The sequence below is a fragment of the Elephas maximus genome, chromosome 14 (genome assembly GCF_024166365.1).
Source record: "Elephas maximus indicus isolate mEleMax1 chromosome 14, mEleMax1 primary haplotype, whole genome shotgun sequence".
Taxonomy (NCBI): domain Eukaryota; kingdom Metazoa; phylum Chordata; class Mammalia; order Proboscidea; family Elephantidae; genus Elephas; species Elephas maximus.
Genome location: NC_064832.1, coordinates 57,799,020 through 57,825,428, shown reverse-complemented (window position 1 = coordinate 57,825,428; position 26,409 = coordinate 57,799,020). Strand labels below are relative to the sequence as shown.

The 26,409-nt window shown below is 37.3% G+C and overlaps 1 protein-coding gene across 3 annotated transcripts in view; it reads left to right on the top strand.

Annotated features, from left to right (window-relative positions):
* Window positions 1-26,409, top strand: part of PCDH9 (protocadherin 9) — a 1,049,989-nt gene that overhangs the window by 642,508 nt on the left and 381,072 nt on the right. For 2 of the 3 annotated variants that reach the window (XM_049852903.1, XM_049852902.1), the window contains one exon: window positions 12,536-12,737. In XM_049852903.1, the coding sequence (XP_049708860.1) occupies window positions 12,536-12,737 (202 nt within the window). The remainder of the gene's footprint in view (window positions 1-12,535; window positions 12,738-26,409) is intronic. The other variant, XM_049852904.1, reaches the window with a different exon arrangement.

The window sequence follows — 26,409 nt, the reverse complement described above, 5'->3', positions numbered from 1 at the left end:
TTGCTTTCTAGGTCACATTCACTTTACTTTGTTAACCATGACAAGTTTTGCTCAACTCGGGATTTTATTAGGAGAAATTGTATGTTCATTGATTTTAGATGATAAGAAGCTATTGAAGGCCTTACTACTGAAAGAGTGTTTTAGCTGAAAGGGTGTTCTTTTGTCATTTAAAATTTCCCCCTTCAATAGCCTGTAACCTAAAATAAATACTCTTGACTAGCATAAAAAAATCTCAAAATATGTTCCCTTATAAAAAAGGAAAGATTACAATATTTTTACTTAATCTTATAAGATATAATTGTATTAAAATGTAGTTTCCAGCCTTAAATTTCTCCCCCTCTTTAGGATGATTTTCTTTGCTACTTTGAAAAGAGTTATATATGAAAATATCATTTCAAATAAAGAAAAAGCATATCTTCATCAGATTTACCGATGAGATAGAATAGAGGAAAAAGAAGTTCACATAGGGAACATTAACACTGTTTTGCCTTTTGCTATATCATAGCTTCTGGTCCATATACACACACACACACATAAACACACTGTTTAGGAATAGTTAGTTAAGTTAGATAGATTAGATATATAGATAGCATCTTAGTTATCTAGTGTTGCTATAACAGAAATACCACAAGTGGATGGCTTTAACAAAGAGAAATTTATTCTCTCACAGTCTAGAAGTCTGAATTCAGGATGCCAGCTCCAGGGGAAGGCTGTCTCTTTCTGTCAGCTCTGGGGAAAGGTCCTTGTCATCAACCTTCCTCGGTCAAGGAACTTCTCGGTGCAGGAATCCCAGGTTCAAAGGAGGCACTATTCTTCTGGCTTTTGTTTCTTGGTGGTATGAGGTTCCCTCCCTCCCCTGCACTGCCTCCCACTCATTTCTCTCTTTTATATCTCAAAAGAGGCTGACTTAAAACACAACCTAATGTTGTAGATTGAATCCTGCCTTATTAACATAACTGTATCTAATCCTACCTCATTAATATCATAGAGGTAAGATTTGCAACACATAGGAAAAACCACACAGTCTGGGAATACTTAGCCAAGTTGATACACATTTTGGGGACATACAATCAAATCAATAACATTCCACCCTTTGGTCCCTCAAAATTCATGTCTTTGCTACATATAAAATGTATTTACCTCATCATGTTGTTGTTGTTGTTGTTAGGTGCCATCAGGTCGGTTACTCATAGAGATCCTATGTACAACAGAACAAAACACTGCCTAGTCCTGTACCATTTTCACAATCATTGCTTTGCTTAAGCCCATTTTTGCAGTCAGTGTGTCAATCCATCTCATTGAGGGTCTTCCTCTTTTTCCCTGACCCTCTCCTTTACCATCACCCATCATATCATAGCAAAAGTCTTAAATCAACTCCACGTCCAAAATCCAAAAATTCCTCTTCATCTGTGATATCTAGAATACAAGTTATCTGCTCCCAAAGTGCAATGGTAGAACAGGCACAAGCTAGGTATTTCCATTTCAAATAGGAGAAATTGGAGGGAAAGAAGGAATAACAGATGCCAAGCAAGTCTACAGAACACATTAGTCTTCATGGCTTGAAAATAATCTTCTGCTCTCTGAGACCATTTGTACAATGGCCCTAACCTCCAGACTCTAGGTTCTGGATTCTGAGTGGAGACCCTGCAGTCCCGGGCTTCAGCTCTACCTTCCGGGCCCATTGGGATGGCAACACTGATCCCTCACATTTGGGTGGCCCCATTCTCCTAGTCCATCTGCGTGGCAACTCCACCCTTTGAGACCGCAGAGTTTGTGACCCTACCCTTTGAAACTGCATCCCATGTTCCTTGTCTCTTCTGCTTCTGCTTCCTGGTTCCTTGCCCTCTTGACCCCTTGGGCCTCACTGCCCACATCTGCCCTGCTGGGGAAAGTATTCCAAAGTTCTATAGCTCCAGCAGTAAGTGCCTGGAGGCACCACACTCTGCCAGTAAACTTTGGCCACAAGGCACTCAGTTCTCTTTCTCCATGGTTGGCTCCGTTGCTGTCTTGAGCTGGCCTCCTGGTTCTGCTGCTGCCTTTTCTCTGCTGCTCCCTCACCATCCCCAGTGTAATAACTTTCCTCATTTCCTTCTGGGTCCTCACCAGAATTGTCTTTGATGTCCATAATTCTACTAACGGTCTCCTCAATGCAATGGAGGTTTTTGCTGTTAAGCACTTTAAAACTCTTCTAGCCTTTATCCATTCACAGTTTCAAAATTGCTTCCACATTTTAGGTATCTGTTAGAGCAGCACTGCACTCTTTCCTTACCAAATTCTGTCTTTGTTATTTAGTGCTGTTATAACAGAAACATCACAAATGGATGGCTTTAACAAAGAGAAATTTATTCTCTCACAGTCTAGGAGGCTAGAGTCTGAATTCATGGTGCCAGCTCCAAGGGAAGGCTTTCTCTTTCTGTCAGCTCTGGAGGAAGGTTCTTGTCATCCATGTTCCCTAGTCAAGGAGCTTCTCAGCACAGGGGCCTCAGGTCCAAATGAGCCACTATTCTCCTGGTTCTTATTTCTTCTTGGTATGAGTCTCCCCCATCTCTCTGCTCACTTCTCTCTTTTATATCTCAGAAAAGATTGACTTAAGACACAGCCTAATCTTGTAGATTGAATCTTGCCTCATTAACATAACTGCCTCTAATCCTGCCTCATTAACATCATAACCCACCCAGTGCCATCGTCGAGTCGATTCCGACTCATAGCAACCCTATAGGACAGAGTAGAACTGCCCCATAGAGTTTCCAAGGAGCACCTGGTGGGTTTGAACTGCTGACCTCTTGGTTAGCAGCTGTAGCCACTACACCACCCGGGTTTCCATTAACATCATAGAGGTAGGATTTACAAAACAAAGGAAAATCACATCAGTTGATAAAATTGTGGACAATCACACAATACTGAGAATATCCAGCCAAGTTGACATGCATTTTGGGGGGACACAGTTCAATCCATAACAGATAGATAGATTGTAGATTAGATAGATAGATAGATAGATAGATAGATAGATAGATAGATAGATAGATAGATAGATAGATAGATAGATAGATAGATAGATAGATGATAGATAGATAGATAGATAGATGTTAGATAGATAGATAGATAGATAGATAGATAGATAGATAGATAGATAGATAGATAGATAGATAGATAGATAGATAGATAGATAGATAGAAAGAAAGAAAGACAGATGATATTTTACTTATAAACTTGATTAAAAGAACTAAAGAATTAGGAATGTGTTCTTGATAAGATGCATAAAGAACTCTCTGCAAATAAAATAAAAGCACTATTTTCTACATCCATAATACTCATCTATAATTTTCCAAGGGATAATTATTATTTAAATGTCAGTCATTAAGTAGTGATTTTTTTTGTTTGTTTTGTTTTTTTTTTAAATAAATTATTTTATGTTGTTGTTAAGAATATACACAGCAGGACATAATTGAACAATTTCTACATGTGCAATTCAGAGACATTGTTTACATTCTTCAAGTTGTGCAGCTATTCTCACCCTCTTTTTATGAGTTGTTCCTTTCCCATTAACTTCCCCTTATGTTTCCTATAAGCCCCAGTGGCGCTTTCATTAAGTGCTAGTCTGCTAACTGAAATGTCAGCAATTCGAACTCACCAGCTGCTCTGAGGGAGAAAGGTGTGTCAGTCTGCTTGCTTAAAGATTATGGACTTGGAAACCCTATGGGGCAGTTCTACTCTGTCCTATAGGGTCCCAATGAGTTGGAATCAGCTTGATGGCAATGGGTTTTTGGTTTTAAGTTTCCTATCTAATCTTTTTGAGTTGCTGTTGTCAATTTGATCCCATACAGATAGATTTTAAAAGAACACAACGCTCAAGGCAAACATTCTCTACTAGTTAAGCCAAACTATTATTTGGTTTTAAGAAAATTTCATGGGATAGTTTTAATTTAAGGCTTAAAGATGATCTCAGGGCAACAGTTTCAGGGGTCCATCCAGCCTCCATGGATTCAGAAAATCCATATTCCATGAGAATTTGTAATTCTGTTTTTCATTTTCCCCCATTTGATCAGAATTCCGCTATAGGTTCTTTGATTAAAATGTTCAGTAACGGTAGTTGGGCACCATCTAGTTCTTCTGGTCTTTTGGCAAAGAAGGATGTTGTTAATGGAGGCAATTAGCCACATATTTCATTTCCTCCTACTTTTCCTGGCTCCTTCTTCTATTGCTCCAGGTGAATAGAGACCAATTGTCGTACCTTGGATGACATTTGCAAGCTTTTTTATTTTGACTTGTAATATTGAATTGGTTCCGGTTTCATGCTATTTTATTCTTTGAGGATAAGGCAAGAAACTGTCATTGCAAAGATTACAGCATTAGGTAAAGAATGTAGAGAATAGAAATTAGAACAGCAGAGAAATGCTAATGCAACGTTTGGCATTCCTTAGCTCAAAGAAGGCTCATCTGTTGTGTACGAGAAATTTTTGTTCTCTTAGACTGTAAATGATGTGAGAATGAAAATAACACTTAAAAATTAAAGTATGTTTTACTATTACAAAGGCAATTCATGGATATTTTAGTGTACCTACCCAAAGCAATATAATTTTTAAATGCTGTAATTTCACCACCAAACAATGCCATCTGAAACATTTGGTATATGAACATTCAGACTTAAGTTTCAGCATATTTACACACCCAGACACATTAAGAAAAATGCAGTTGTCCTTAGCAAAATTTTTATTAACCTGATTTTTATACTTAAGCATAGATTACAAACATTTTCCGTATCAATAAATATTAACTAAAGTAATTTTAAGTGCTGTATAATATTCAGTTGCATGATATTACATAATTTAATAATTAATCACCTATTACACATTTCACTGTTTTCTACTTTTCTGCCTTTTATGCAAAAACACAATGCATCTTATCACCAAATCTTTGCACACAGGAATTTTTCTAGACCAATGCAACTCGTGCAAATTATTAACACACTCAGCTGCTAAAGAAAAAGTTAGAGGTTTGAATTCCCCCAGAGGCATCTCAAAAGAAAAGCTTATCAATCTACTTCCAAAAAATTAGCCACTGAAAGCCCAATGGAGCACAGTTCTACTCTAACACACATGGAGTTGCCATGAGTCAGAATCGACCGGACAGCAGCTGGCGGTGGTGGCGGTGATGGTACTGGAATTGTAGTCTTAAATGAGAGTCATTTATTTGTAGATAAGAAACACACAGAAGAAACATACAAGCAAAGGCTGGGGTTTGCTTTGTGGTTCATTCTTTCAGTGTCTCTTGAAATGTACTGCACAGCTTGGGAGCCTATATATCTTCCTACCTAGACAGGCTTGAATTTTCCCTCCTTTTTCTTTCTGCTAATTTGCCGGAAAAAAAAAAAAATTGGAAAAATAATTGGTGATGTTTCTCAGATCAAACTGGCATGGGACCTTTAGAGCTGAAGATTCTGGACAGACCCATATTTGTACACATGGCTTTTTACACTTAGAGTACAGAGTCTCTGATGAAAACTTACACTTCTCAGAATTCGTAGCAGCAGCCCTGATACAAAATAATGTGAAGCAGCCTTCGTAGTTACTGGTTTCCATCTTATTTTTTCTCAGGGCAGCTAGACACCTGGAGCTAAGCTGTCAGTGATGAATCTGATAAGCAATTGTGATGTTCAAACCATTAACCAGACAGAACCCATAACAATAATGCTTCCTGTGGGAGAAAATGGAGAGGGTAAGAAATATATTTATGAAAGCGAAATATAAGTGCCCAGGCTCTGGAAAGGCTGAAGTAGGCTCATGATCACATGGGTTGTCCCAATTTAGTCAGGCAGGGTTTGACTACAGTGGTAACCAGATTGGGCATCTTTCCAGGGTGATAAGCCAAGAAGTAAAATCCCCAGAAGCAGTAAGTATAAACTTCTCCCTCTTTCCTCTATCCAAATATACAAACAATTATAGGTTTCTTGAAAGGATAATGGGAAATACTTCACTTTCTCTGAAGAGAAACCATGTATTCTAGACTGTCATTCTCTCCCACCCCTCAATCCTACCAAAGAGCTGGTTCACTTTCAGGATTGCCCCTGAGCTGACATGATATACAGGGTCATTATGAAACACGCCAAGATTCCGTGGTTCAGGCATTTCTCTTCTGAGATGAAAATTCGTTGTTTTTTTTTTCCCCCTTGGGGTGAAGGAATTATGTCTTTAAAGCAAACCAAACATTGATAGAACTAGAGGTTCAAAAGAAAATGCGTAGCCATATATTTCAAGAATTATAGCTACATTTTATTGAGTACCTACTGTGTGCCAAGTAGCATATACCAGGAACATTTATTTTATCTATTTTGTGCCTTGTGAATAGTCGTTCAGGGAAAGCAAGGTTGTCTTCATTTTAGAAAGCCAGGAACTCATTCAAAAAAATCAAGCACCTTGCCCCCGGCCAGTGGCTGCAGAGATCTGGCTCTGGTTCCTTACCTGCTGCTGCTGTGCTCAATCCGAACAACTCTTGTGGAGTTCTTGATGACACCTGCAACTCCTGTTCCTCCTTCATTGACCCTCATTCTCCTGTGTTTTCGGTTTATTCAAATCTTCTCCTCTCATCAACCTTGATATTTCACAGTCTTCTTGCATCAATCATTATGAAGATAGAGATTTCTTTCCTGGATAATTTGGTTCACACTGTAATACCAGCATCCTTTGTTCATCACAACTTCTCATTCCCCACCAGGCAGATAAATTGTGCACAATTCTGGCAATTAAGACTTAAATATCTTTAAGTCAAATTAATTAAGAAATATTTCCATAAACCACACTCGTTTAGACATTATATCACTCTAATTTACAGTGGCTCTTTGCAAATAAATAACACTAAATTTACATCTTATTCTGAGTTATAAAGTGTTAAAGAAATATAATAGTATGATATATGTGAAATGGAGTTTAATAAGCTGTACTACAAATAGTTTTGAGAAACAAGTGTAAATTTGTGTTTCCTGGGTAATCATTGTCAGGTATATAGTAGATGCTCAATAATTTTTTTTCCTAATAACCATGCTGTGAGAACTGTTAGATAAAGACATAAATGCTGTTGTATATTTGAACATTTCATAGCAGAAAAAACAAGTTTTATTGCAATAAAAGCTCTGTAAACTATGTTTAGAAGAGTATCACAAATACTTTTTTATTTTTTATTTATATCTACGAAATATGTCCCCCATGTGTCTGTCAGTTTGTCATACTGTGGGGGCTTGTGTGTTGCTTCGATGCTGGAAGCTATGCCACCAGTATTCAGATACCAGCAGGGTTACCTAGGGAGGACAGGTGTCAGCTGAGCTTCCAGACTAAGACAGACTAGGAAGAAGGACCCTGCAGTCTGCTTCAGAAAAGAATTAGCCAGTGAAAACCTTATGAATAGCAGGAGAACACTGTCTGATATAGTGCTGGAAGATGAGCTCTACCCAGGTTGGAAGGCACTCAAAAGATGACCGGGGAAAAGCTGCCTCCTCAAAGTAGAGTTGACCTTGATGATGTGGATGGAGTAAAGCTTTCGGGACCTTCATTTGCTGATGTGGCGTGACTCAAAATGAGAAGAAACAGCTGCAAACATCTGTTAATAATCGGACCTGGAATGTACGAAGTATGAACCCAGGAAAACTGGAAATCATCATAATGAAATGGAATGCATAAACATCGGTGTTCTAGTCATTAGTGAGCTGAAATGGACTGGTATTGGCCATTTTGAATCAGGCAATCATATGGTCTACTATGCCGGGAATGACAGCTTGAAGAGGAATGGTGTTTCATTCATTGTCAAAAAGAATTTTTCAAGATCTGTCCTGAAATACAATGCTGTCCATGATAAGATAATATCCATACGCCTACAAGGAAGACTAGTTAATACAACTATTATTGAAATTTACACACCAACCACTAAGGCCACAGGTGAAGAAATTGAAGGTTTTTACCAGCTTCTGCAGTCTGAAATTGATCAAACATGCAATCAGGATGCATTGATAATTACTGGTGATTGGAATGTGAAAGTTGGAAACAAAGAAGAGGGCTCAGTAGTTGGAAAATATGGTGTTGGTAATAGAAACAATTCCGGAGATCACATGATAGAATTTTGCAAGACAACATCTACATTACAAATACCTTTTTCACCAACATAAACGGTGACTATACACATGGACGTCACTAGACAGAATACACAGGAATCAAATCGACTACATCTGTGGAAAGAGATGATGGGAAAGCTCAATATCATCAGTCAGAACAAGGCCAGGGTCTGAGCGTGGAGCAACCATCAATTGGTCATATGCAAGTTCAAACTGAGCTGAACAAAATTAGAACAAGTCCACAAGAGCCAAGGTATGACCTTAAGTATACCCCACCTGAATTTAGAGACCATCTCAGGAATAGATTTGACACATTGAACACTAATGAACGAAGACCGGATGAGTTGTGGAATGACATCAAGGACATCACACATGAAGAAAGCAAGAGGTCATTGAAAAGCAGAAAGAAAGAAAAAAAAGACCAAGATGGATGTCAGAAGAGACTCTGAAACTTGTTTTCAAATGTTGAGCAGTTAAAGCAAAAGGAAGAAATGATGAAGTAAAAGTACTGAACAGAAGATTTCAAAGGACAGCTGGAGAAGACAAAGTAAAGTATTATAATGACATGTGCAGAGAGCTGGAGATGGAAAATCAAAAAAGGAAGGATGCGCTCAGCATTTCTCAAGCTGAAAGAACTGAAGAAAAAATTCAAGTCTCAAGCTGCAACAGTGAAGGATTCTATGTGGAAAATATTAAATGACACAGGAAGCATCAAAAGAAGATGCAAGCATACACAGAGCCATTATACCAAAAAGAATTAGTCGACGTTCAGCCATTTCAAGAGGTAGCATATGATCAGGAACCAATGGTACTGAAAGAAGAAGTCCAAGATGCACTGAAGGCATTGACGAGAAACAAGGTTCCAGGAATTGACGGAATATCAATCGAGATGTTTCAACGAATGAATGCATTGCTGGAAGTGCTCACTCATCTATGCCAAGAAACTTGGAATACTGCAACCTCGCCAACCGGCTGGAAGAGATCCATATTTATGCCTATTCCCAAGAAAGGTGATCCAACTGAATGTGCAAATTATCAAACAATATCATTAGTATCATACTCAAGCAAAATGTTGCTGAAGATCATTCGAAAGGGGCTGCAGCAGTACATTGACAGGGAACTGCCAGAAATTCAGGTCAGATCCAGAAGAGGATGTGGAACCAGAGATATTATTGCTGATGTCAGGTGAATCTTGGCCGAAAGCAGAGAATACCAGAAGAATGATTACCTGTGTTTTATTGACTATGCAAAGGTATTCGACTCTGTGGATGATAATAAATTATGGATAATATTGCCAGGGATGGGAATTCCAGAATCCTTAACTGTGCTCATGAGAAAACTGTATGTAGATCAAGAGGCAGTTGTTTGAACAGAAAAAGGGGATACTGCATGGTTTAAAGTCAGGAAAGGTGTGTGCCAGCGCTGTATTCATTCACCATACCTATTCAATCTGTATACTGAGAAAATAATCCAAGAAGCTGGACTATATGAAGAAGAATGAGGCATAAGGATTGAAGAAAGACTCATTAACAACCTATGTTATGCAGATGACACAACTTTTCTTGCTTCAAGTGAAGAGGACCTGAAACACTTACTGATGAAGATCAAAGACAACAGCTTTCAGCACAGATTACAACTCAACATAATGACAACAAAAATCCTCACAACTGGACCAGTAAGCAACACCATGATTAGGGGAGAAAAGATTGAAGTTGTCAAGAATTTCATTTTACTTGGATCCATAATCAACAGCCGTGGAAGCCGCAGCCAAGAAATCAAAAGACGCGTTGCATTGGTTAAATCTGCTGCAAACGACCTCCTTAAATTCTTGAAAAGCAAAGATGTCACCTTGAAGACTAGGTGCACCTGACCCAAGCCATGGTATTTTCAGTAGCATCATATGCATGTGAAAGCTGGATAATGGATAAGGAAGACTGAAGAAGAATTGACACCTTTGAATTATGGTGTTGGCAATGGATATTGAATATACCATGGACTGCCTGAAGATTGAACAAATCTGTCTTGGAAGAAGTACCGACAGAGTGCTTCTTAGAAGCAAGGATGGCGAGACTGCGTCTCACATACTTTGGACAGGTTGTCAGGACGAATCCATCTCTGGAGAAGGACATCATGCTTGGTGAAGTATAAGGTCAGTAGAAAAGTGGAAGACCCTCAAAGAAATGCTTTGACACAGTGGCTGCAACAATGAGCTCAAGCATAACAACGATTATGAGGATGGTGCAGGACAGGGCAGTGTTTCTGTGGTATATAGGGTCACTATGAGTTGGAACCGACTTGATGGCACCTAACAACAACAATAACAACATGAAATACGCACTTTGTAATGGTTTGTTAGTATCTCAGAAATGTTTTATAAAGGGCCCAGAACCATCTGTTCCATTGTCTTTCCCATGTGTCTTGACTTCTTTTTCACTCATCTGAACTGTAACTAGTGTGATTGATCACATCATAGCTACTTTAATCACTGACACTATGGACTTGTTAGTATATTGCTTTTAGAGTGATTATACATATATTTCTATTTGACTATCACATATATGGGGCAGCAGCCATGCTCATTATGCTTCAGTCCTTCATTTACTCTTCATCAAAAAAGTTTGTTGATAAATGAAGGACATATTAAAACAGAAAATTCGTGTCTTATTGGTTTTTCCTAAAGACTTAAATTCATATGAGAGTGGAAATACTGTAACAATTTAAAATAACCTTCTTTGTACAATGAGGAGTACATTTCAGATATTAATACTAAAGTTTGGCTTCTATAGGTTTTAGAACCCACCTAGGCACTGTTCAAAATCTATTGCAAGGAGAATGCTGCCACCAAGATAGCAGTGCATGAAGGTGAAACATGCTACAATGGACTCAATTAGCACCATTATGATTATAGTTTATGTGATGTTGGGATCAGTTCATTAAAAACGTGCTGAACTATCAACTCATTTCACACAAGTCATTGAACAGCAATAAAGTGATTTCAGCTCTTCTCCCTTATGACTCTGAGCTGGATTTGAACCAGGGACTCACAGAAAATAAGTAATGCTCTATTTTCAGTCTATAAAAACACATTTATAGAGTAGCAGTACGTACAACTGTATAGCAATTTGCCTCTAAATGCATTCTTTTTTTGTGTGTGTGTGAGAATGGGTACAATCTTTTAATCATCTCCAAAAAAAAAAAGTAACTGTTAAGTGCTTGAGAGGATTGTATTTTATATTAGACATTGTATATTAATATTATTTGTTTTGTTTAATTGTATATTTAAACTGTATTAAATCTGAATATAACTGGTCACATGTGGCATGACAAAGCAGAATAAATATTAAGCACAGTCCTATATAGAGCATAAATTTACTGCTCATACATTTCACAATGCCTAAAACTCCCTAATATATAGCTGCAAATATTCTCACATCTCATGGATTACATCAACTATAAGACCATTTAACAAGAGTAATAAACAGCAGTCTTTGGAAAAATGCATCATTTTATTCAAACAAGGAATTATTGACATAACCATGTACACATTACAGATCATCTCTGACAGTGAGGTTGTGCCATTAGATGCCAAAGAGATATTCCAAACACCTTTAAACTGGGTTATTCTGTAACCAAGGAGCTGTCATACTGTGCTACTTTATAAGTTACTAAACTCTGTTTTAGAAAAAATATTTTCTCATGTGTATCAATAGCAATTGCACAGAGCCTATTTACTTAAATTAATTTGATTAATCGTTCCATTATTGCTTTTAAAAACAAAACACAACATTGCCATCGAGTGGATTCCGACTTATAGTTGAGTTGCCCCTTAGGGTTTCCAAGGAGCTGCTGGTGGATTTGAACTGTCGACCTTTTGGTTAGCAGCTGAGCTCTTAATCACTTAGCCACCAGGGCCCATTATTGCTTTAAAAGACAACCAAATATGTAGCTTGTTCTTTAAATATAGCAGGGAATCGTGTAGGAGATGCATTCATAGCAAAAATTAGCTTAAAACCATCAAGTAAACACAGTGTCTCAGTCATTCAAGAGAACCGGGAATGTAGTATTACGTATATATTTATTCAGATTTCAGATCAACGGAGCAAACACATATACGCAAAGTTCTGCTGATTTAACACTTTTCTGTAATTTTGTTGACTAAGGTAGATAGTCTTTTTTGTCTTTCTTGCCACACTTTTCATAGGCTTAAAATTAGTTTTATGGTCTTGAAATATACAAGATTGAAATTCTTTCTGGAATGTTTCAAGTTGGACTTTACAAAGTAAATGGCAAATAATAAATGCTTGTTGCTAGCATTTAGTTTTGTTTTGCATTTACATGATGTTGTTTGTCGATAAAAATGTTTAGATTTTGCGTGCCGCGGCGCCTGTTTTATTCGGTAAGAGTGTTAATCCGCCTGTCCTGTGGTCTTCTTTGTAGTCGCAGCGGCGCGTTACGTTTCACCTTCCTGATGGCTCCCAGGAAAGCTGCAGTGACAGTGGTCTAGGAGACCACGAGCCGGTGGGTAGTGGAACCCTGATCTCACACCCTCTTCCTCTGGTTCAGCCACAGGACGAATTCTACGACCAGGTCTCTCCGGACAAGAGGACCGAAGCAGATGGCAACTCCGACCCCAACTCTGGTGAGTCCCCTAAAACTTTCACTGCTTGGAGTTGTTAAGTATTCTGGCGTGCACTTTATCTTTAAATTGTGGATAAATAATTATGCAGAGCCAGCGGATGGACTTTGGCTGTTTTTTGCTGGTTTTGTTGTTCTGTTCTTGTATCCTTTGAAATATATCAAGCCTAATGTGCTTGATATTATGGCAGTTAAATTGTATGACGCATCGTTATTTTATGAACCATTAAAAAAGAAAAAAATGTTCAAATGTAATCTCAAGAAGACATTTGTTTTAAGACATTCTGATGTCAATGATGTTAAAATGAGAAAGCAGGCATCTTCGAATTGACAAAATACAGTTAAAGTGGAAACAGTCTCAGAATAAGAAAAAAAATATATACAATTGTCCTGTGCAATGTAGAAAAAAAAAAGATTATCTTTACTCTTTCCAATATATACTTTAAAAAAAAAAAAACTTTAAACTGATGAAATCAAATGTAAAGAGAAGAGATAAGAAATTTGTTTTTTGTTTTGATTGTGATTTGCTCATAACCAGTATGTTGGGCAAGTAGGATGAGTGGGGTGTAATTGACAAGAACCTTTATACCCACAGACCCACACCCCAACCAAGAAACCACTGTCCATTCAAAATATGCCCCATGGGGCTACTTCTGTCTCGGAAATCCTGGAGAAGCGCTAAACCTTTTCTGGACATGCTTTTGCTAAAAAAAAAAAAAGGAAGAAGAAGAAAGAAAGAACAATGTCACTGACTAGTTCACTTCTATTAAAAAAATAAGTAAATAAATACCCCCGTTGAATAATCATTATGCCCCATTCAGAGTAATAAACATAATTTCTATTTCATTTAGAAGTTTTTCCTAACTCATCCTACACTTCATTCAGAGTGGTTGCCTATAGTGGGCAATGGGGATATGGTGGCTTCTTCCTAATTTTCTAGCTGCTTTTTCCAATCCTACTGCTTCACACAACTGAGATGCTTCTGGTATTTCTAGATGTGAAGCGGGAATATTAAGAGGAGGTTAAAAGCACAAAAGGGCTTTCTTAACTAGTTTCGTTGTGGTAATCCAGCGTTGCTGTTCTCTGAAATCCAGGAATTTAAATAGGCTCTTTTTTAGGGGAGGGAGAAGGTGGGTCTTTTGTAGATATGCTCTTACCCCAGCCTTAGCACCATCTCTACAGATCTCTGATCTGTGGTTTTTTTCTTATTGGCAGATACTATACATGTGACATTACATTTTGCACCTTCTTTCTGTGGAGTTCTTCTCCCCGTTCCAGGCTCTTAGGAGGATCTAAGTAAACGTCATGCCAGCTCTGACTCTCCCTCTTGTATGTGCTGTAACTTGGTCACATAAGGGAAACATAAGTGCGTCTTTTGACTTCACATATGGAGAAGGGTGGGCCATCCCCCAAGAGGCAACCTCTCATCACATTTAATTTGGTAGAACTGGCCAACTAGTTTCTTTAGCTCAGTCTAAGCACCACTGAATCAAATTGGTTCCATTGAATCAACTTTTCCTAGACTTGTGTGAAGGAGTCAGAAAGGTAGAATTCAAAACTGAGGGACAATGCTTTCAAAACTCCTTTCCTAGTCTCCAACTTTCCCTCTCTCCAACTTCAAAATATCTCTTATTAACATTCAGCTAATAGTCTCAAAATCTCTTCTGTAAGTACGTGCTTTGTGGGAGTGGTTGGCCTCTCTTGCCTTGGGGCCTCAGCCAAAACCAAGACAGAGATACCCATTTGAACATACCAGTACAAATTGTTGTAGGACTTGCCAATAAAAAAAAATTTACCAGAGATGTTTTACAGAAGTATCTTCCAAGCAGTTGTAACATGTGCAGATCCAGCTGGAGGATTTACACTTAATAAGCCTAACTCAGTGCTTCATGACTTTTTTTAGCCAGATACTGAAGTATTTTAGATGCATATGCAAAAATGTCAGGGTGCAGTGAGTTTAATCAGTGGCTTTCAGAAGCTGATGAACATCTGGGTAATTTTCTAGTTAACTAATTGAATTAGAGATTTAAAAATATTCAACTAGAAAGCAGAGACAGCTTCTAGGCCTTATTACCTTTTTGGATGAAAGGAGAGTTATACAGTTTCTTTTGCTATGGAGTCAACTGGGAAGTGTCGGACTACAGAACAAATTAGCAAAATCACATCGTATATACCTTTACGATATAGAAACAATTTACATGAACAAATGTTACTGAATAATTTGTTGACCATCCTAAAGAATAACACATTATAAAAATATATCTGGAGAGTAATAAAACTTATGCGTAAAATCTCATTTCAGTATTTTTTAAATAAAAAAAAATGTGGTTTATGTTATATAGCTTAATTTTTAGAAACAGTAAATTCTAAATTCAAGGTGAATACAGGAAGATGTTATAGCAGATTTATTACTAAAAATAACCACATAATGATATTTGAATGTATTTGTTTATTTATTTTTTCATGTTAGAAGAGTCAGGGATACTTTAGATCTCAGAGTAGCAGCCATTCATTCCTTCTGTGTTCCGTTAAGGAAATGTATGTTCAAGGGAAAGGGGGAAAAAAAAGAGAATAAAATTGGCATTTTGTTGATGGTGGGTGAGTTGACCTAGAAAAAAAGGACAGAAAACACATCCTATTTTGACAGATGATAGCTTCCACCAAAACCTTTCTGTTTTCTCATAACTAAGCCCATGCTTAAGAAAGCCCACGTTTTAAGTTATCCAATGAAAGAAAAGGGAAAGCAGAACATTTTACACGTTTTTAATGTGGTTAGCTCAGGCTGCCCAGTCCAGGCTTTCTCAAGCTGGAAAATTAGCCCAATATGTACGTCTACTCACCAAATGGCTTCTTAGACCTGGGCGATAGTAATGGGCCAGCTGCCAAGTGGGATAAGATAGTGGAAATCTAGTAAGGAGAGAAAAGCCTGTCTAACCTGCTTCAGGTAGCCCGGTGGGTTTTTACTAATCCAGCCACATGGAAGTAAGAGACCCAAGTCATAACACATCATGTGCACTCTAACCTTCAACTCAACACAGTGAACTTTACCTAGGACAATAAATGTTCAATAAAATGTCTTTAAACTGGAACACTGTTCTTTATAGCAATGATATCCTTATTCATCCTAGGGAAGAAAGAAGAGGAAGGTAGGGAAAGGAGGAACCCTGAGGACCGCTGGAGGCCAAAATTTCCTTTGTCACTTAATGGGAGTTAAAATATTAACCTCTTTGTAAATGTCTAAAGTAGAATTAATTAAAATAGCCTAAAAAGATAAGAGATTTGTGACTAAATGTTCCATCATATTAGGATATTATTATGATATATTTAAATTTTGCAGTCACTTTTTTTATAATTATCCTTAAGGACTTTGTGAAATGAGCTATAGTATAATTGAAGCAGTAATCTTCAGTAGCAATATTCTTCCTACCTTACTCTGTTTTCCATGGGTTTTCTGTCTGTGTTCTGATGATACTTGGCAAGCCCTGATTTTATGGTAATTCACACTTTTGTTTGCACCTACAAAGCATGAATATCAGTATTGTTTGTAGAGTTACTAATATGTGTTGCACACGTAGTAATGCTTCTGATTTAAAAAAATAATAATTTCCATTTAAAATACTATCAAATTTATTGTGACTTTTATCATTTTTCAAAGAAATCAATACAAATGGTATGATTCTGGGGAGTTTTAGAATGTTTGGGCTTCAATGCAGGCTCTTGATTCTAAACACATACACACACACACACAGTGAATTTGACCTACAATATTTTTATTTACTTCCAGTTTCATACTTTTGGGTTGTTGGGCATTATAAATTGTATGTTATATTAAACTCTTGTTTAAAAAACAAAAAGTAAATGGTGAAGGTTTTTACATCTGATGACAAAAAAAATTAAAGTTTGCAAATGAAAAAATAACTGATGATATTTGTATATAACATTTATCTAAAATCTAGAGTAACCTTTATTATATCAGGTATGATTCTTATACCACTAATTTAGATATGCAGAAATTCAATTTTGTCTTATTTATTTTCTGTTTCAAGTCCCAACTTCACTGGTGTGGCAGAAACTTCATTTTTCCTCATAAATTCATGGGGCTGATTTAATGCCAAGGAGGAATTAAGATGTTCTGGTTCCTGGGTCATCTGTCCACTAGGATGTCCACTCACATGCCCATTGTCTAAGTTGTTTTACAAAGTCTCAAATGAGACAGCCTTCCAGTTCTCCTGGCATCTTGAAGAATACCACTCTTGCCTCCATGTGATGGGAGTTTCTGTGAGGCTATCTCTGGACTTCTGTGCCTACCTACACAGTGCAACCTGTCACTATCTGGGATCTTCTTGCTTTCTACTCTCTAAGGCCCTGGAATCCAGCTTCAAGGTCTTTTCTGACATCTCCATGTTTTGCTTAGTTCTGCCCAAAGAGTATGATGTAGGATCTGTCTTCTCTATTCCCAGACCTCCATCGCCCTTTCTCCTTCCCAGCTGGGACTGGACAAATGCTTTCCTTGTATGGGTGGGGAATCCCCACTATTTTTTCTTGATGCTTTCTGTCAAAGACACATTTCTTCCTTTTTTTTTTTTTTGCCTCAGTACCAATCAAAAAAGAATATCCATGATAGGTTTAGCACTTTGCAAAAAATTCATTGCCTTTTTTTTTTTTTTTTTTAGTTTTCCACCTTGTCTCGCCCTCTCTTATGTACTAGATATCAATCTAAGTATCTGTTTGAAAATGGGTGGTAGGTAAGGGGAGGTATACACACAAAGAAAAGGGCAATATATTAATATCTCAGATTATTTAGACAAGTAATTGTGGAAAATAGTATTTGTTTTTAGTGCTAAAAAATTATACAGCGTTCTATGAAATGTGGCATTTATTGCACAGTGGGTGGATATGAAAATAAGTGGCAAAGGGATTATTCTTTTTTTAACAAAGTGGGTTTTAAAAACACATGGTGAAGAACTTAACCACATAATTTATTGATTACCTGAAACATAAGTCTCACAGGAAATATAAGATAATATTTGATGCTTGTATCAGTTTTTAGAATGATGAGTTGGTGCCCTAAAAACTTCCAATTGTGATACAGACAGTTGTTTGTTTCTTTTTTGAATATCCTAAAAAAATAATTTTGATGAGCTTAAATTGGATGTTACAATTGGAGAGATGTGAATATGGACTGGGTTACTAAATGATAGTAAAAATGATTATTTCGTTAGATGTGACAACATAATTGTAGTTATATTAAAGCAAACTCCTCATCTGTTAGAGATATCTGCTAAAATTCCTATTTTATAGGAGAAATACATGATGTGTGGTATTTGTTTTAATAATACTTCAGCAAAAGAATAATAATTGTAATGGTTTGTATAATAGCAATGGTGACAATAATAAAAGAGGTACAGTTGATATAACAGTATTATAATAATAGCAATGACAGTAATAGCAATATATTAAGCAATAAAATGTTAATAGTTGTTGAGGTTAGATAATGGTTAGACATGTTTTATTGTACTATACTCTTTAATGTTTCAAGTGTTTTAAAATTCTTAAAATACAAAGATTATTTTTAAGTATATAATGGGAAACTGGTGCAAAGATTAGACTCAATATATGAAATATTTGAACTGACACTTTGTTTCTTCTCCTATCTCTATTAATTGTTTAGACCCGAAGGTATGGCTGAATTTACAAAAGCATGGGACAGATTTTTTTGTATATAGCAAGCACATTTTATACTTAAAGTTGTTTCAAATGGTAAAATTTTCCATTTATTTTCAATATATATTTGAAAGACTGAAACATAAATTGATAAATGCCTCCATTAAAGCCATTTACAGTAAAATGAAGTCTTTCAAAACTACCTTTTAAAACTTAGTAATAAAATCGTTAGCCATGAACCATAGTCCTGTTGTGACACCTAAGAATAATTTAAGAGTAGAGTATGGCAGGTGTCCCGCTGATAACCAAATCAATGGTGTCTTCATGTTATAGGCACTTCTGAGTCCGCCTGCCTAGCCACCTGTACATATGGTGTACACACAGTCAGTATATCTTGCACTGAGTTACAGAGATTTATTCCATTCCAAAATAGTAGTGAATCATTTTTCCTTAATAAGTTAACTCATTAACATGATCTTATACTCCACATACAATTCAATAAAATCATTAACTCTAAGAAATATTAAGAGGATTTTCAGATGAAGATGGTTTCATTTAACAAATATAACTAGACTGATTAAAGAGTTTTACTAAGTTCAAAGCAAACAAAAACAGATCAGATCAGAAACAGGTTATTATCACTAATTCATATTTAAGTCTTAATCTTGGCCCAATGAGAATTATGAATTATTTTTATCTCTGGTATTTCTTTTAGTTGTTATTTTAAAGGATTTTCTGCTGTTTAATCACATGTAAAATTGCAGATTATTCTCACTTTTTAAAAGCCCTGTTTCTCATATGCCTCTGAATATATGCAAACTGTATAATGAATCAATTGGTGAACTTCTCGTTAATGATAGTTTTGATACTTGACAATAGTTATGACTAATATTTAATGAGGACTATTTACTAGCCAGGATATCTAATGAATTTTTTAATATATATTGGTCACAATCCCTACACCAACACTGCAACTTAAATATTATTATAAGTAAACCAAACCTGAGAAGTGTTAACTGGTTTGTGGCACACAGTTGTGTGTAGCTGAGTCGGAATCTGAACTTAGGGTTCTCTGGTTCCACGGCTTACACTTTTGCTATTCAAGAAAGCCACCTTCAATCAATAAATATTTAAAGGAGTGTATAACTCATCACAGTCGTCATTGATACTATGTTTTAAATTCTGTGGCACTAGTCTTACTTAAGAGGAAATTTTACATATCTAATATTAAGATGAGTTGGTTGAATAGTCTGTTAGTAAGTTGAACAATTTGTCAGAGAACTACTTCTGCATTATTTTATCATTGGAATAATTATAATTTAGACCATAAAAGAACCCTAGAGATCATTCATTATAACACTGTTATTTTATACAGAGGGAGAAAAGGAAGTACTTTGCCTAAAGTTACATAGTTTGTGAGTCAAGAATAAATCACAGATAAGTTGATTCTTATTTCAGTGCTCTTTTCACTGTAACTATCTTTTCATTGTTATGACTCTATATATCTTGTATGATTATTGCATATCAGTTATCTCACCCCTTAATCCTTATAGGCTCTGCTCCCTCACCTTTCCATTGTCCATGTCTAACAATGCCTGGCATATCGTAGACCATCAACATGTATTTGTTGATTGAATGGGCAAAATAAAGTTCACAAATACATGAAACTACGATCAATTTAAAAATGTTCTATCATGACAGAAAACAAACAAATAAGCAAACAAAAGCAAGAAAGTAGTACATCATATCAACTGTGGTTATATCCAGGTTTTGATATTGTCTTAGTCATCTAGTGCCACGATAACAGAAATACCACAAGTGGATGGCTTTAACAAAGAGAAATTTGTTTTCTCACAGTTTAGTAGGCTAATAGTCCAAACTCAGGGCATCAGCTCCAAAGGAATGCTTTCTCTCTCTGTTGGCTCTGGAGGAATGTCCTTTTCATAAATCTTCCCCAGGACTAGGAGCTTCTCCATGCAGGAACCCCAGGTCCAAAGGATGCAGTCTGCTCCAGGCACTGCTTTCTTGGTGGTATGAGGTCACCAACTCTTTGCTTCCTTCCCTTTCCTTTTATCTCTTGTAAGATAAAAGGTGATGCAGGCCACACCCCAGGGAAACTCCCTTTACATTGGATCAGGGATGTAACCTTAGTAAGGGTGTTACAATCCCACCCTAATCCTCTTTCATGTAAAATTACAATCACAGAATGGAGGACAGCCACACAATACTGGGAATCATGGTCTAGCCAAATTGATACACACAGTTTTCAGGGGACATAATTCAATCCATGGCAGGTATTATGGATTTTGGGTTTGATTAACCCAAAAAATAAAATTCACCATTGAGTCAATCCTGACTCATAGCCACCCTGTAGAATAGAGTAGAACTGCCCTATGGGGTTTCCAAGGAGTGGCTGGTGGATTCGAACTGCCGACCTTTCGGTTAGCCACCTTAGCTCTTTACCACTGCACCACCAGGGTTTGATTGCTTCTTTGTAATTGCTTATGTTTTTCACAATTTTGATAATGTACTAAAAATTATAGTTTCATACTGCAGTGAGATAACAAATGTGGAAAACACTTGACCCAGAGCTAAGAAAAAAATAGCTGTTAGGTTTTGTTTCATTTTTTACAGTAATTAAAAATTTACATTCAAAAAATATTATTCCTGTGAGGCCTAAAGATAAAGGTCATGTGTACTAAGAAAGATTAAGAATGTAATAGATATTGTCTTGACAGACAGGCGGTCATTTTGAAAAGAAAAAAAATCAAATTAATAAACTAAAAAGACTCCAGAAAAGTCCAGAATAAAATTAATTTGTATATCTAATTCCAGTCATAAGAATTTGTGCTAATCCTAACCTTCATGATAATTTGCTAGCTATGTTTCTGGAATTAAACGTGATTTTGACCTTTAGCACAGCATTGTATTTAGTAAGTTTTATAAACTACATGTGTATTTTTTACAATATCCTAGGTTGACCTAATTATGTAGATTCAGAGAAGATTGTTGAGAGGTTTCAAACTGTCACCTTGTTATGTTCACTTCCTCATGGGATTTTTGTAATCAATTCAGGGAGATCAAACAATAGGGCACCTGAGTTAATGAATCTACAGTTCCTCAGAAAATGGTATAGAGGGAATGTTATCAACTCTACTGTGATTTGAGCTTATTGGCGGGGGGGAAGATCCCCCAAAATCATCAATAAATAAAAATAATTTGATTACCTTTTTTATCCTATGAGACTTTAGTTCTTTGTTTTATTAAATATTTTTTTTTCTAAATCTTAGTCCAAGGCTTATTAGTAACGATTTTTACTTCAAATCCACAAAAGGCAGGAAATTTTTAATAGTAAAAATGTCTAGATTATGAACCTATCTATCTAATAGTATTCTATTGTTGTTATTGTTGGGTGCTGTCAAGTTTATTCCAACTCAGTGACCCCACATGACAGAGTAGAACTGCCCCCATATGGTTTTCTAGGCTGCAACCTTTAGGGAAGCAGATTGACAGGTCTTTCTCCCCAGAGCAGCTGGATGGGTTCCAACCACCAACTTCTAGGTTAGCAGCCAAGCTCTTGACCATTACACTACCAGGGCTCCTTAGTCTTTTGTTGCTATGTAACAAATTACCACAGACTTGGCTGCTTAAAACAACACGTGTTTATTATCTCACATTTTCTGTGGGTCAGGAGTCTGAGCATGGTTAAGCTGAGATCTCTGCTTAAAGGTCCTACAATTGAGGTGTCAGAAAGTCTGCATTGTCATCTGGAGGCTCAGTTGGGGAAGAGTCCATTTCCAAGCTCACTCAGGTTGTCAGCAGAATCAGCAGAATTAATTTTTGTAAGTTTGTTGGACTAAAGTCCCCGGCTTCTTGCTGGCTGTGAGTTGGAAATTACTTTCAACACCTGCACATCACCTTCAGATCCTAGCCGTATAACCCTCCCAACTTGGCTGCCTACCTCTTCACAGCCAGTTAGGAAGACAGTTTGTAGAGCAAGTCTCTGGCAAGATAGAGTCTTATATAATGTGCATGTGAGAGCCACATCCCTTCACCTTTGGTCTGTTCTATTGGTTAGAAGATAATCACACGTCCTGCCCATACTCAAGTGGAGGGGATTACACCCAGTTGTGAATATTGGGAGGAGGGGATTGTCAGGGACCAGCAAGAGTCTGTTTGCTCCCATCTATTAAAAAAACTTAATCATGCTGATATATCTTAGAATTAAAGAGTTTTTGTTTAAGATCCTTTATTCATTAGATCTTTCCACAATTCACTTAGTGGTTTATTTATTCATTGATGCAGTTTGTAAACACACATATAAAGTTTACTGTGTGCCAAGTACTATGCTAGGTTCCAGGGAGAGGCATTAAAACCACTATTTCTAAAACTTAAGACCTCACAGTTTATTGCAAGGGTTCTTAATCTGGGTTCCTTGGTTGTAGAAGTCCATGCGTGGGTTTTGAGGAATCTGTGAAGTTCTTGAAATTATTATTATTATTTTCCTACAAAGAGAAAGCTGTGGGGATTTTATGAACCATAAAAAGAAGATAAAAAAGGAAACGATATACTGGTTTTTGTAGGTGAGAAGATATTTGATACAAATAACATTAGTAAAGTAGAATAAATGCTAATGCTGTGTACGAAAAAGTAGAATTTAACATAGAATAAGGATCGCTATGAGTTGAGATCAACTCAACGGCAAAGGTTTTTTTTTTTTTTAACTCTTGAATAAGGAATCAAAAAATTCTATAAAAATATTTTTTAAATAAGTGACATTGGCTGAATAGAAATAGCCTAAGTAAATAAAATTTGTGTGTGCGTGCATATGCATTATAGGCTTCTTGGTGCAATGAAAGGACATGGTCAGTTGGACAAGCAATGAATAATAGTTCAATGTTCTTGGAACGCATGGAGATAAGATTAACTACACCTCTCTCTTTAGGTTTCATACACAAAACCCATGAAATGGAACTATTCATATGTATGATAATATTGTAAAAATTATAGTTATTTGACATAAGTAATCACCTAGTGCTCTGATTAAGCATAGTAGATACTCAATACATGGTTGCTATTTAACTCTTTATGTAAGTAACAGTAAGTGAAACTGGATTGGGAGAAATATTGGACCAAATTTTAAATGTAGTGTAGCCAGTCACAGAATATGGAAAGGACAAGATATATTCTTTTTGGATCTAATAGGTAAGGGAGAAAAATGGCTTGAAGGTAGTTTCTAGCTTATACAACTTATTGGACAGTTACAATGTTAAATAAGTTAAAGAATGTTATTAGGTGCCATTGAGTCGATTCTGACTCAGTGACCCCACGTACAAGAGAACGAATAACTGCCTAATTCTGTGCCATCCACAGAATCTTTGTTATGTTTGATCCCGTTGCTGCAGCCACTGTTTCAGTCCATCTCACTGAGGGTAGTTTTCTTTCTTGCTGACCCTCTACCAACCATGATGTCTTTCTCTAGGGACTGGTTCCTTCTGATAACATGTCCAAAGTATGTGAGATGAGGTCTCGTCATCCTCACTTTTAAGGAACGTTCTGGCTGTATTTCTTCCAAGACGTATTTGTTCGTTCTCCTGGCAGTCCATGGTTTATTCAATATCTTCACCAACACCATAATTCAAAGGCATCAATTCTTCGGTCTTCCTTATTCATTGTCCAGCTTTTCCATGCCTATGAGGCAGTTGAAAACAGCATGGCTTGGGTGAGGCACACCTTAGTCCTTAAAGTGTCAGCTTTACTTTTTAACACTTTAAAGAGGTCTTCTGCAGAAGATTTGCCCAATACAATGCATCATTTGATTTCCTGACTGCTGCTTCCATGGGTGTTGATTGTGGATCCAAGTAAAATGAAATCCTTGACAACTTCAGTTTTCTCTCAGTTTATTGTGTTGTTGCTTATTGGTCCAGATGTGAGGATTTCTGTTTTCTTTATGTTTAGGTATAATCCACACCAAAGGCTGTACTCTTTAATCTTCATCAGGAAGTGCTTCAAGTTGCTATGAGTCAAAATTGACTTGATGGCAACAAGTTTGGTTTGAGTTAAGTTAAAGAAAACCCCAGAAAAACTCAGTATAGGAAGTGACTTTTTTTTTTTCTTTTTTAAGTTTCAGCTGCTGGAGAGGATTATTTAGTTACTAAGGATCTAAATTCAAATTGGAGATTGAAAGCTGACAACACCGAATGTGATTAAAACTCTAACATTAAAATTATGTAAACATGATAATTATGTAGAGAGCCAAGGAGCCCAAGAAAGGAATCATGACAGACCTTAACATTTAGGGCAGGCAAAGGTGAAGTGGGGTGGGATGTGAGCAGCCAGCATAAAAAATGAGAAAGTAGGGTCAGAAAGATATTTGAGTTGTCAAATTCTGAAATTTTATAGTTTATCTTCTGAATTTGTTTGCTGTCTCTCTGTGGATTCTTGCAACCTATTAAATTTGTCATTATGCTCTTCTCCGATCTTCTTAAGTTCCTCTACTGCTTAGTCTGTGTGCTCCTTGACTTGCTCTGAGTTTTGCCTGATCTCCTTCCTGATCTCTTGAAGAGTTCTGTATATTAATCTTTCCTATTCTGCCTCTGGTAATTCCAGGAAATTCTCTTCTTCCAGAAGATTTCTTGATACTTTGTTTTGCGAGCTTGCTGAAGTCATCATGGCCTGCCTTTTCGAGTGATTTAATACTGACTATTGTCTCTGAGCCGTCAATAATTTATTGTATTTATTTATTTTATGTTTGCTTACTGTGTCCTAGCTTCTTGTTTTGTTTTGTTTTGATATGCCTGAATAGGCTGCTCGAGTAAGCTATTTTGATTATTGGCACCTTTGAAGCTCTTAACATCCTGTCACCAGGTGGTTAGACCAGACCTGTTATTAGGTATATGAGCCCAGAAGTCTGTTTGCTTTTCTTGTGTGGATTCAACTCAGGTGTCCATGTAGTCAGCCAACAAGTGTGTGGTGCAGGCTCTCACCTACAGTTATAGATGAGCAGGGGTGATTGGTGTAGGCATAGGTATCTGGCTGCGATAGGGGGTCACACACTGAGCAAAGCAGGGGGCTGACAACCACCTCTGAGTGTCTATGAGGAAAGTGTATCCTTGTTCCCTAGAGCACATAGGTGGGTGGGTTTTGCAGCCAGATTATGGGTATCCAATGTTGTTGGCTGTAAGGACTGGGAAACACCATTTATCCTTGGACCCCTGTCACAAGTGGCTAGGTGGTGTGGGTGGAGGCACCGGTCCTCAGGTCCCTGTTGTGGGTGAGGACCCTGCTTAATAGGCAGAGCAGTATCAAATGTCATGAACCTACCTCCCCACCATATAGCTGAAACAGTTGAAGTTAGACTTCAGGTATGTACCCTGTTTTACTGTGCTAATGTGGGCCTACACTGTTGAAATGGATCCACAGAGGTCTATGCAGGGGTAAAAGGCATTCAAAGTTGGTGGACCCCTTATGCCTGTGCCTAGGCAAAGGAGCTGTTTCTGCCCTGAGTTCCCCTCATAGGGAAGCCGGCAGATTATTTTTTCCCTGTTTGTTAATTTGTTCCTTCTCAAAGGCCAGGAGAATGGCTCAGAGCATGCAACAGGTCCTACTTCTGGCCCAGGGAAAGAGGCTATCACTGACACCAGCTCAGGACCCGGGTGCAGAGCGGGGAGGGGGTCAGGTAAACGGGAGAGAGTTTTTTTTCAAAGCAGTATTTTTTGCCGTGAGGTAGATTATATGCATGTACTTATCTTATGCTGAGAGTGCTGCTTTTTGCTGATTCTGGAGGTGTGAGTGGACTCTCCGCCACTCGGTCTCTCCCAATGTGGAAAACATGTCCTGAACACCACTGCTGGTCTCAATGCACTCGCACCAGTGGACCCAGCCCATGGGGTGCTGGTTCCTGCTGGGTCAGGTCTGGCAACTGCTTGCTGCTCCTGAACTGTCTCTCCCACCCCTGCCATTCAGTCCGATTCCTCAACCTTGCCTTTGATGTTCAGGGCTCATAGCTTGTC